We start from the raw sequence: 12,293 nt of genomic DNA, 5'->3' as shown, positions 1-12,293 counted from the left end.
TCAGAATAAAGGAGCAGGGAACTGCTGCAGTTTATAGTGTAACTACTTCATCTGGGCCATTGTCATGTCAAGAACTTGTACAAAGATTAGCTAATTAACTTCATTAGCCCTCTGTGATTCAAAGAGCACTTATTCCACAGAGATCAGGTATCTCAATTTGTCCAGTACAGAGCTGCTGTTTGTGCTTTGCATCTGAGTCTCTCAAATTGTCACGATTCCTCTGCTATTCTGGTTTAATTACACTGTGGTTTCAGTGGTTCCTTACTGCAGGATCCGGCAGCAGGGATGGGTGACCAGAGCAGCTGACCACATGAATGGCTCTTGTATTACCTGTGCTGCCTGTGGAGTGTGGCTGTGCCAGCCTGTCTCGCTTCTCACACCTTTGCTGCTGTTCTGAAGGTTTTGAACTCTATGTTTTTAAATAGCTTCTTTTTTGGGTCCTTGTTTGTATTAAAAATTTCCCCTGCTTTTACAGCACTCCCTTTTCTCTTGCTGCCACATCTGTGCCTAATTCAGACACATGTTGTGTCTCCAGTCCTCCAATCACAGTCCTAATGGGGTATCTCTCTGCATTCTCCCTTGACTATCTTTTCCCTTTCTGCTCTTACTCACCTAGCTGCTGCTTAAGTTTTCAACTGCTCTTGAATCTTTTAACACTCTCCTCTATTATTTTACTTCATCCCTCTTTTCACCATGCTGCATTAATTGCCCCTGAATTCTTGCATGGACACTTTGTCCTGAAGGTCATTTAAAGTGATGGTCTTGATTGCTCTGGTGTTGCTTTCCAGGTAAGGATAGATGAGGGAATATGATCTGAGCATAAATACATTATGTGCACAAGCTAACCAGATTTTCAATGTTTTTCCTTCAATACTTGCAATGGGATTTTGTTATTACTATTTTTTAAACTCTAATTTTATATATTTTAATTCCAAATTCCCATATTTTCTCTCCACATCTGTGAGGTCAGGGATCTAAAAGTTCATTTATCTGTGAGAGACACATCGATTTTCAGAGATTTGTGCTGTATTTTGTTCTTATTTTTGCTTTGATTTTTGTTTCCATTGGAGCATAATCTATAATATGAGGATTGTCAGCACTGAGCTATAAGAAGTATTTAACAAACTAAACCCTGGTTTTAACTGGTGTTAACATTTAGATTACAAAAATCACACAGAGTTAAAGATCAATATCTTTACCTGTCTGGAAAATGTTTCTTGAGATTAGTCAGACTGAAAAGAGTGCTGAAAGTGATAATTTGACTTTCTCTGTTTCATGTGGTGTTTTGACTTTTGGCATCTCTAGATTCATACTTGTACCCACAGTCTCTGGCTCTCTGGACTCACTGGACCAAGCACAGGCCATTGGGCAGGCAGGTTTGTTGTTTTAGGATGTTATTTTTGTATTTATTGTGCAGATAAGGCAACATTTCTCTCTAAAAAAAATGAAGTCCTCCTTAAACTAAGCATAGAGTTGGAGAAAAAACAAAGATGAAGCTACTCAAAGGAAAACTTTCTTATAGAGTTAATGACCAGAGATGTGAGGAAAAAAATCAGGAAGGCACAAGGCTGCTATTCACAGAAGTGATGTGGATAGGAGGAACCAGGAACAAGCCTTGTCTGCTCTCTGGAGGTCTCTGATGTCTGCCTTAGCAAAGTGCCTGCTTCTCCCCACCTCTGATGTCAACATGAATAGATGAGAGGGCAAGGAGAGGAAAAAAATTGGGGAACAATAACTGCTGCTGGCATTTGTACATTCTGAAGATTTCTGGATGTAAATATGCACCTGTTCAATGACTGGCACTTTCAAACACAAAAAGTGGTCCAGAGCTTGAGTTTCCTGCAGACTTTGATAAGTTTAGCTTTGTTCTGCATTTATTTATTGCCCCAAGAGCCCATGGTCTCTATTTCCATGGCATTTGGCAGTTTCATCTGGGTTGCCAGAGCCATAGAGAAGAGCAAGAGACAGAAGCTGATGGAAGTAGTAAAGTTTTCATCTAAGTAAAATAATAATAATAATTATTAAAAATTATATAAATTTTTAATTATTATGATAATTCTCTGCCAGCTTCAACATCTTTCTTTAGTTTTTGAAACTAAACTGGTACCAGATTGCTGTACTCATCTGTACTGGAGGCAGGAGTTTGCTCCATCTGACAACCCATCCACTTCAGGAGAGGACTGAGGGGAGATGGGGGCACATGAAGGCATTGGATTTGTCCTTGTGGATCAGCTCCTTTGGCCTGTAGCCCATTACTGATGGTGGCTTCAAGGAAAGGTGCAGCAATGCCCAGTCTGCACAAGTGGGCAGCACTGCCTGTAGAGGTCTTCTCTTATTCCTTCCCAGAAACAGGAGGGTTTCTTGGGAATGTTCTTATTATTCACATAAGCCTTATCCTTTGCAGTTTCCTCATGATCTCTTGTCCTCAGGACCACATGAAAGTGACTTACACAGCTGTGTTTTGTGAAGTGTAAAAAGGCATTTTAAAATGATTTTCACCTTCTAACCTTTCACTTTCTTCCCAAATCTCACTTTCTCATGTCAGAAAATATGTACAGAACAGAGCAATACATTTTCTTTGGCATTTACTCTTCTGAAACCTCCCTACTACACTTGTCCCCATTTTTTTTTCAGCTGCTCTTCATAGTTTTTGAGTGCTGCAGAGATTAAGACCAAATTGGAATTAAGTCAGGTATCTCTCCCCTGTACCACTGCCTGCAGAGTATGTACAACCTCAATTTTTGAAGAGAGGAGGGACCCTCCCAGGGGCATTTCAAAAATCCAAATAAGTTAAAGGTGGCACTCCTTTAATCATAATTTTGGGGGCACACTCCAGTAAGGTAGAGGCTTGGCTTGCAGAAGCCGTAATATTTTGTGGTTACTATACAATGATCACCAGAGCATACTTAAGGCTAACTGAGCAGAACAAGGCCTATTTTAATGTTACACATATGAGAAAAAAAAATTCAATTTCCTCTGTAGTTGTGAAGGTCAGTGACAGCAGAGTTTGCCAGGTGCTCTGCTTAAAAATAACTTTCAAATTTATTTCTGCTCCTCAGTACTTTGGTGGCCAATTTTTGCCTCAATAGTCGCTTGGGGATGCTAGGCTGTGATTCTTTGTTAGACTGGAAACACTTCCCTCTGGCTTATGCTGACATGGGAGGGAAGAGGGTGGCAGGCAACATATTGCAAAATAAGCATTTAGTTGGTCTTAGCCCATGCAAGAGACCCTTGAATTAAAAGAGCAGCTCTCTCCAATAGGTTGAATTCAACACATGATCTAGAGAGGGCACACATGTAGAGATGGCAAAAGTCTGTGGTCCTGTCTGGGACACAGAGTGCTGTCCCAGTGCCCTGAGAGCAGGTGTTCTGCCCTCAGCTCTGGTGGGTGCCTGCTGGGGGTCCTGCAACACAAAGTACCTCAGCTTGGCACTTGCTGTTAAGCACGAGCTCTTGGCTGTGAGCAGAAGTGAGGCACCTCACCTTAGTCTTAGGTGGGAGTGGTAAACTCTCCTGCTGAGAAAGCAGCTTTAGTTAGGTGGGATTTTCTTGTGCTGTGAACCACAACCTCCATTTCACCAGCATTTCCCTTCTCTGTCTTAAAGGTTCTTCATCATTAAGGAAAGCTTCCTGCTGTACTATGCTGAGAGTGAGAAGAAGAGTTTTGAAAGCAATAAGTACTTCAATATCCATCCCAAGGTGAGCACTGTTTGCCCAAGGAGGGAGCTATGCTGCTTCTAGCATTCCCCTCCCTTCCTCCATGGGCCCAGCAGGTGATGAAGAGCTAAGTCCCAGTAAGCCCAGATATCTCACAGGTTCAGGGAAGCTACAAAAGAGGAGGAACCATGTTGGTACCTTTTCAGGATATTCAATGATTCAGCAGGCATATGGCCTCTTTTTTGTTTTTTGTTTTTTACCTGATAGTAGATATATTCCCTTATTTTCATGATCTAATCAACTAATCTTGTGGCTATAAAAATAATGTTGGCAAAGCCAGTGGTGGGGCTAGGGGCTCCATGTGGCTCTTGTTCCTAACCTGTCCTTGCACTTGGCAGCAGCTGGTGGCCACCTGCCCTCAGTACCTGAGTGGCCACTGGAGCTCTGCTGCCTGGAGCCCCACAGGGGACCCTGGGCTCCGAGCTGCTTTTGTGCTCTGCAGTCACTGCAGGCTGATGTAGCACGTGAGCTTCCAAAGGTGCTGATTTCACCCATCCTGGCTGGCACAGCCAGCTGTCTGCCTGCCCCACAGCATGTGTGGGGTTTGTTGTTTTTTTTTTTTTTTTTTTTTTTTTTTTTTTTTACAGTGACTGTAATGAATGCACAGCCTCTCTCATGATACCACACTGAATCTGCAACGTTTGCCCCCACTGGAGATCACTTCCTCCTTCATGGAACAGTTTCTGCTTCCATGTTCTAGCTAACAGCTTTCCCTCATTGCTGAAAACAGGACTGCCATCTTTACCCCCTTCCAGATACTGGCTGAGGGTTTCCTGGTGGAAATGAGAGTCCCTCTGCTTTGCAGGAACTGTGTGTATTGCCCCTCCTGGGGTAGCCAAGGCCATGGGCCAACAAAGTGACTGAGAGTAAAAGTTCAGCTCCTAGTTAGTTGATAGTTCTGCTTGATTTTTCTGACTGATTAGAGTGCTCTGGTTTATCTCCAGGGTGTCATACCCCTGGGAGGCTGCATTGTAGAGCCCAAAGAAGAGGCCAACATGCCTTATGCCATAAAGATCTCTCATGAAGACTTCCATGTAAGTAGAGTTATTTTCTTCTAAAAAGCTCCAAACACCACAGAACAGGTTAATGCTGATGAGCAGAGCTGGACTGGCAGACTTTTCCCTCCCCACCAAGGTATGCCTACCCTCTCTGGACAGACTATCCTGAGAGCAAGGGTGACTTAGCATTCAAGTCCCCTCAAGACTGTATGGCAACCAACAAGGAAACTTGCACTTTCTGGCACCAGGTTTTATGATTCTAGCAGGCCAGTGGACAGATTCTCAGGAGCCCTAGAGCCCATGCTGCCCTATCAGGCTTATTCCTGCTGTGGCTGTTTGCTGTGTGCACACTTCCCGGTGTGTGGTAGGCCTGGGTTGTATTTGCTCCCGTGTCATGCTCCTTGTGGAGGTGGAAGGCTATGGTGGGCTCTCCTCCCACCACAGCTGTGTCCAGTTCATGCCAGGAGTGCACAGAGGTGCAGAAGGCACCAGCCTCTCTAATCTGGGTTTTTTTCCCCTCCCCTCCCCTCTTCCAGGGTAACATTGTTCTAGCAGCTGAATCAGAGTTTGAGCAGGCTCAGTGGCTGGAGATGCTACAGGAGTCTGGAAAAGTGTAAGCTTCTTTCTATTCCTTATTTGCTTTGATCTGCTCTGTAGGTGTATAAAGGATAAAAAGAGAGAAGCCTGACTAGAAGGGCTATGGGGAGTCAGACAAGCTCCTGAAAATCAGTGATAGCTTTACTTGCCTCCTGGACCCATCCTTACTCTAAAGGGGAGTGCTCTAAAACTGATGCAAAGCTTCCCACCTTGTTGTGCAGCGTGTGTGCAGTGTGTCTCTCTCCTCACCAGTCCAGGCTGTCATCTGCCAAGTGCTGATACACTGAGTTTCATCTGCTATCCTTCTCTTGTGCCTCAGAGAAGTGGGACCTGGATCTGAGTGGGAGCCCTCCTGGTCCATTTTGTTGGGAAGCAAGGTTTGCAGGCTTGATGGAAGTGGGGGTGAGACAACTTCTCCATATGAATTTGGGGTAAAGTAAGAGCAGAACAGGCAAGACATGAAGCTAGTGAGCAGCTGCCCATGTGGCTCTATGTCCTGCTATGAGCAGGGACCTCACCCAGCACAGTTCTGATCAGTAACAGTAATTGTGCTGCAGTTCTGTGTCCATGGGATGTGCATTCTGCTGCCCAGATCTGTGGGTGCCCAGGACATGGAGCAGCAGGATTTGGCCTCTCGAAACAGTTTAATTGTGAAATGCAGAGGCAGCCTAAATCCCAGCAGAGGCAGTGTTAGCAAAGCATTTCCAGCCCACCTGCAGGGGTGAGAGAGTTTGATTGCTGTGTGCATTCAGTTCTGGTTCCCACTCTGCTGAGAATCCTGGACAGAGATTTGCGATGGGTTGGCCTCCAGCTCTGCACTCCCCCAGCACCCAGGAGCCTGACAGTCCAATGAGCAGCTGTCCTGCAAAGCCAGAGCAGGCTCCTTCTAAATCTCAGCAGATGCAGGAAGAGATAACACTAAAACAGGGATTTGACTTTCCCAAATGAGATATAGAAACTTCCTGGGTTTGTAGGGCAGAGCCTACCATTCAGCTCTGAGGCTTACAGCAATGAGCATTTTGCTCTGCCCTTCTTGGCTGCATTACAACATGTGTGGTCTCTCATCACTGTGGGGGCAGAAACTGTTTAACTTGTAATACCGCATGCTAAGGCAATATCTCAGTTCATTTCAATCTTGTGAGGCTCAAAATGTAGATTTGTAATTAATGGGGTGCTGAATGTTTGGTGGATCAACCCAAGCCAAGCGCTATGCTGCAAGCTCTGTGTTTGGCTGTGGCTCTGGGGCAAGCTGTTACCTCCGTGGCAGTGTATGAACTGCAACACACAGCTGCCCATTGAAGTTTCATGGGAGCAGGAGTCCTGTAAGACACAAGACCCAAGGCAGAGGTCTGCCACCCCCTTGGCTTGAGCAGCCTTGGCCACTGCAGAGTAGAAGTGACAGACACAGTCAGCCCTTGAGCAATTTGGAGATTTTTATTGAATAGCACAGGTCCGCATTTGCCTTTGCCAATGTTAAAATCAACTATTGCCAAGGGCAATAATTTGGAGCTGACTTCATCTTTCAGGTGTGTATGGGAAGGAAGGAGGGAGGCAGCACAACTCAGAATGGGTACACACAAGTAAGCCCTGCACTGCTGCATTTGTCACAGAGCCAGCCTTTTCTCTAGCCCGTGTTTTCATATTCCAGCAGTAGCATTTAAAACAGAAACTAGAAGTGGCTGCTATCATACAGCAGACCACCTGCACCTAGTGGGAAAACTGCCTGAGACACCTTTTCTCCCCTCTGTGCTTCTGTTTCTGCATCAGAGAGTGGAGCAGCTCCAGTGCCAGTCTCATCAGTACTGATACTAGCCTGCATGTGAGGAAAAGCACAGATTATGTGATTTAACAGGGTCAGGTTGGGAGTTCAGCAGTCAAAAAGGCCAGCATGGGCCAATACATCGATCTGCAGTGGATAGAAAAGTTGGAAGAATACAGCTGAATTATTCTAGGTAATCTGTTATAATGTTCTTTTGTTCCTAGATGGAGATTATACTGCCAGTGGCACCACACCACTGCAATCATCCTGCTGTTTTCATAATTATATAAAGTTGACAAAACACCCACAAACAAACAACTTTAAAAGGGGAAAAAAAAAATCCCAACCCCAAAACAAACTCCACAGACTGAGATATGGACATAGGCAAAGGAGAAAAAACAAATCCAGGCTGGGAAGTATCCTCTGTCCATTGTTTCGATTTTCCCGCTGCCTGTTTCCATCTGGGTCATGTGTATGTGCCTGCACAACAGATTATTGCCTCCACCATCACAGTCTGCTTGATGATCCCTTCAGTTCTTCATTCCTTTCCAAATCTCCTGTCCTGGTAGGGAAATGGCTTATTCAATGCAGAGGGGAATTGATGGCATCCCCACGCTTCCAAAATGCTGTGGCTTGACTTACCACACTTGCCAGATTGTGAAAGCTTTTTGGAAATGCACAAAGTCCTGACTCCCAGACTGCCAGGCTCTTTTTCCACCCAGACAATCTTTGCTGCTGCTAGCTGGGGAGAGGGGCACACCTAACCTTTCTGTCCACAGCAGCATTCCCTGAACTGGTAGAAAGTAAACTTGGTGGGCAATGCAGGAGAAAAACAGTAACATAGTGCTTCTGCGCTGTGGACTATAAAGTGCTGAATGTCTCCAAAAATTGGCTGGGGTTGGTACCAAGAAAGGTAAAATGCAGCAAAAGCTAAAGAGATTCCCAGTGCTGCCGAAAGACTAGAACAGACAGTGATTGAGGTGTATATGTGGTGGAGATTCTCTACAGCTTTGGGGTCGTTGTTTTTTTTTCAGGCAGAGGTTTTTACTTGTCCCATGAGCCTTCCTGGCCCTGTGCTTTCCAATAGTTTAAGCAATGTAACTTTTTCTGATGAAAACTCACTTGGCAAGGAATAGAAAATAAAAGAAGATTTTGCTTGCCCCTCAGCTGAAGGTACCTCAGCCTGGTACCTCCCTGTACCTGTGGTTACACCAGCACTGGTTCCAGCAGATATAGGAATAAAAGCTTAAATGCTACATGGTGATCCAAGTGCATTTTCAAAGTCACACAGCAGTGGGTGCAGTAACCTTTGAGTAATGGACAAGGAAATGTGTTGCTAGTCTGGGGAAGGGAGGGAGCACTGAAAAGGTGAATCTGTAAACAGACACCTTAAAGGCTACAGATGTTTTGAAATCCTCCATGTAATCATATGATAAGCTCTGTCATTCCCCCCACTCCCATCTTGACCTGTTTGCTTCTCTGGGATCAGATTTGTCCTGTAACAGGGAATGTTAGTGAGAAAACACATTCACACCCACATGTTCTCACTCAAGATGAAGATGACTACCTGTGGGCAAAACAGCACCTTTTAAATTAGCGTTCTAATTTCTTCTCCACTTTAGAAATAGCCTCATTAGCTGACAAGAAACACATATATCTGCAAAGAGCTAGGGCTGCTGGAGCTGTGAGCTGCCTGGTCCCTGGAGTGGTGCGTGTTTAATTTATTTGTCTGGCTTTTATAAGAGACAAAGCACAGCTTGCCTTGAAATAAGAGATTGCCAATTAACAGTTTCTAAAAAGCTACAATTTCAAATCGTTCACAAAGAGGCCCAGTACAGGATGCTTTAAAGATATTTAATATTTATAAGATCCCTTAGGATTTAACAAAGATGGCAGAATTTCTTGGCAACAATTGCTGTTCCTTTATGCACATCTATATAAACATGTTGGAATAAATTTTATGTGTTTTAATGTTATGCATTTTATATGTTATTCTATATGTATTTTAGATTTTTTTTTTCTAATGAAACATGAATAGAAGTGAGCAGCAAACACCATTTCTGGTTCTATTTTTGGTTTTTGGTGTGCCTATCCTTGATGATTAATATCTGTATTAAAGCCCAGCCTGTCTGAGAGCTCAATCAGTAATGGGTATATGCTCCACAGGCTCCTTTTTTAAGCTTTGCTTTATAAAGTGTTTAAGAGACCTTGTAGGACCACTGGCCAGAGGATCTCAATAACACAAGGTGCTCTTTGAATATGCCTGCTTCCTGTAATATTCCCTACTTGCCAGCATCTTGTCTGGTTTTTATCTCTGGTTCTTCATTATCAGGAAAAAGCACTTGACTCACAGTGTAGGGCCAGACACCAAGTCCTAGTGGCTTACAGCTTTAGCAGAGGAGGGGTTGATTGGTTCCAGGATGGATGATGGATACCAGAAAGACTAAAGGTAAAAGGCCATAGGAAAGATTCAATAAGTGGTTGAAGTCTGAAGGGGAAGAGTGACTCTAACAGCAAAATATTGAAATGGCTGCAAAAGAATGTTGCTGGCAGTGGGAAGTTACTTGAGTTAAAAGCTGAATTCTGGCTCTAAAGTCTGTAATTTAAAGGTTTCCAGGTACATCCTGTTGCAATTGGAGGCTGTGAATATGCTGGATTGGTCTGGAGAGCCCTCAAAATTAAGCAGATTATAGAAATATCCAAAACACTGGAAAAAACATTTGAATAGCTGTGAGGTGTTGACATATAGCCCACATATTTAAAACAAACAGACAAAAAAGCCCTAAAAAACCCCAAAAAACCCAACAAACCAAAAAACAACTGAATGCCGGGGAAATTTCTCCAATTCATTTGTGGAGAAAAATTTTAGAGAATCATGATCCCAGCTGATGACAGTCTGCACGTTTGAATTCCTTGGTAGTTTGCTAGGCAGAATCCCCTGTCCTAGTTTGTGGGATCCTTAGCTCTCTTTTATTGCCTGCTTTGTGTTTGCTCTCCCTAGAACCTGGAAGAATGCCCAACTGGGAGAAGCCATGATTGAGAGCCTGGAAGCTCAAGGACTGCAGCTGGCCAAGGAGAAACAAGAATATTTGGGTAGGCTTTTCTTACTTTGAAAAGCCATAAAGGCCAAACTAGTAATTTTGCTTTTCCTGGAGTTGTCACTGTGGTAAAGCCAAGCAGCTACAGGTTTTCTCTGGATGAAGCTTTTGAGTGGTCAGCAGCTGGAATTCAGATCTGAAGGGAGTCAAAACGTGCAAAGTTAAGGTGGAATCTGGACATTTGTGTGGAGTGTGAAAGAGGAACATGCTTTGCCCAACATGCTGCAGTCTTCCATAGCTCATCTGTACAAATATTTGCCACCCCTGAGAGCTTTGGATGTGCTGGTTTCAGCTGCTCACAGGCAAACAGACAATACCTTTGTCTCCCTCAATCAGACAGGTCTGATACTTCTGAGGTTGGTCACAGCTTTTCATACATGATTTTTCTTCACCTAGATGGTGTTTTTTTGGTCTTACTCTACTTGATCTTTGTTCTCACACTGGTCATATTGGCAGTGGGAGCATTTATATGGGCTTTTTTGAGGTATCTAATGGCAGTGGCTAATTTGTCAGTGCTCTCTCTGTAGACAGAGGAGAAAGAACAGATGAACATGAAATAATCTATGTATGTAATCTAATGCCCTATTTAGGAACCAGCCTCTGCATGGCCTGATACCTTGAATGTTCTGACTGCCTTGGGAGGTCCAGTTATCTCTTCCCTGCATTGCCTATAGGAAGAGCCAAGGGAGAGCAGCCCTTTTAACTTGGATGCCCTCTAAGTTACTCCATTCCCCAGGTCTAAGAGACCTTCTGACCTGGTGGCTGCAGGTCACAAGCGTGGGCCCACTGACTTGTCTGGAGAGTTATCTGCTTTAAATAAGATAGCAGAAATTTGAGTGCTTCAGGTTGGTGATGCCTTGAGCAGTGGCTCATGCTATCTACTCCTAATTGTCAAGCCACTGGAGGAATCTTAAGGTGCTTTTTGCATTTCTGCATCCACATGGATCAGGGCTGATCTCAGCATATGGTCTCACATATAACAGTGATAATTAACAATGATTAAGTCATGTTTACTCTGTCCATCTGAACACCATTCACCCATGTGAGGTGATGGATGGGCTCGTACATGAGGCAGGCAGGGAGAAGTGGTTCCACACCTGACAAAGGAATAACAGGGGATGCTGAAAGAAGGACCTGTAGGGACAGACACAGAAGGAAAATTAGAAAGAGGAAGTTTTGTCAAAACATTATTTTGCAACCACCAGAGCAAATGAAAGGGCTTTAAAGACTAAAGAGCTCTTTAGTATGATAAAAGAAAAGGTGGTGGAGAAATAGAGGAATGCACATTCTGTGGCAAGCAGGAGATATTTGGAATATAAAATATATATTTCACTGGATTCTTTGGTCCATGACAAGAACATTCAGAGCTGGTCAATTGTCACAGTTGGTTACTTTCTTTTGACATGAACTGTCTATTTCTATATAAGTGCTAAGGCTTCTGCCTCATTAGCCTTACCTTCAATGATCTGTGTCCATCCTGTAGTCAAGCTTTGAGATCAGGCACTGCTCCTGGAAGCAGGTCAAGGTTCTCTGAAGGAACACTGCTCTGAGAAATTTCTTCAATCCACACTGAGTTATCTTCCACCCAGCTGGGATCCAGGTTGCACTGTCAGATATGGACATTATAGAAGCCCATCAGGTCCAGGGCTTGGGCCCCCCAGGAGGGGCAGAAGAGGGAAGGTAGGAGAGCCTCTGTAATTACAGTGCATCTGTGCTGGGTTCTGGCCAGGAGGAAGAGGGAGAGAGTAGGAAAGAAAGGCAGCAGTGGTGCTCAGCAGAGCTTTGGTAATGTAACACTTTCTTGCACCAAGAGCCCTGCTCTGGGCAGGAGATAGAGGTCTGCATTCCTCCTAGAAGTAGTAATCCTGCCAGCAGCAGTAACCTTGTCAGGTCCTCAATACCAGGGAAATCAGTAGCACCTCACTCACCTGACAAGAGGAAGGTAGAAGTGCTCCAGCCAGTCTGCCCCAGCTCCCATGGCAGCAGAGCTGTGAGCTAAACCCGAGAAGCGTTTCTGTCTGGGTTCCTGTAAGCGTGGCTGAGAGCTGCCCGAGGCAGAGCTTCTGAGCTTGCAGCTGGCACAGCAGAGGAGCATCAGGCTGCAGGGTGAGGACCAGAGCACAG

At 44.4% G+C, this 12,293-nt stretch overlaps 1 protein-coding gene across 5 annotated transcripts in view; it reads left to right on the top strand.

Annotated features, from left to right (window-relative positions):
• The window catches only part of PLEKHD1 (pleckstrin homology and coiled-coil domain containing D1), a 32,049-nt gene that overhangs the window by 7,407 nt on the left and 12,349 nt on the right, over positions 1-12,293 (top strand). For all 5 annotated transcript variants that reach the window (XR_014956023.1, XM_085582010.1, XM_077784105.2 and 2 more), the window contains 4 exons: positions 3,606-3,699; positions 4,662-4,751; positions 5,252-5,328; positions 10,073-10,164. Coding sequence is in view for 4 of the 5 variants with exons in the window: in XM_085582010.1 (XP_085438136.1) it covers positions 3,606-3,699; positions 4,662-4,751; positions 5,252-5,328; positions 10,073-10,164 (353 nt within the window). In the remaining variant the exon portion in view is untranslated. The remainder of the gene's footprint in view (positions 1-3,605; positions 3,700-4,661; positions 4,752-5,251; positions 5,329-10,072; positions 10,165-12,293) is intronic.

This window comes from Lonchura striata, chromosome 5, assembly GCF_050655825.1.
Source record: "Lonchura striata isolate lonStrDom1 chromosome 5, ASM5065582v1, whole genome shotgun sequence".
NCBI classification, from domain to species: Eukaryota; Metazoa; Chordata; class Aves; order Passeriformes; family Estrildidae; genus Lonchura; species Lonchura striata.
Note: the sequence above shows the minus strand (reverse complement) of the source record. Positions and strands in the feature narration are given on the sequence as shown.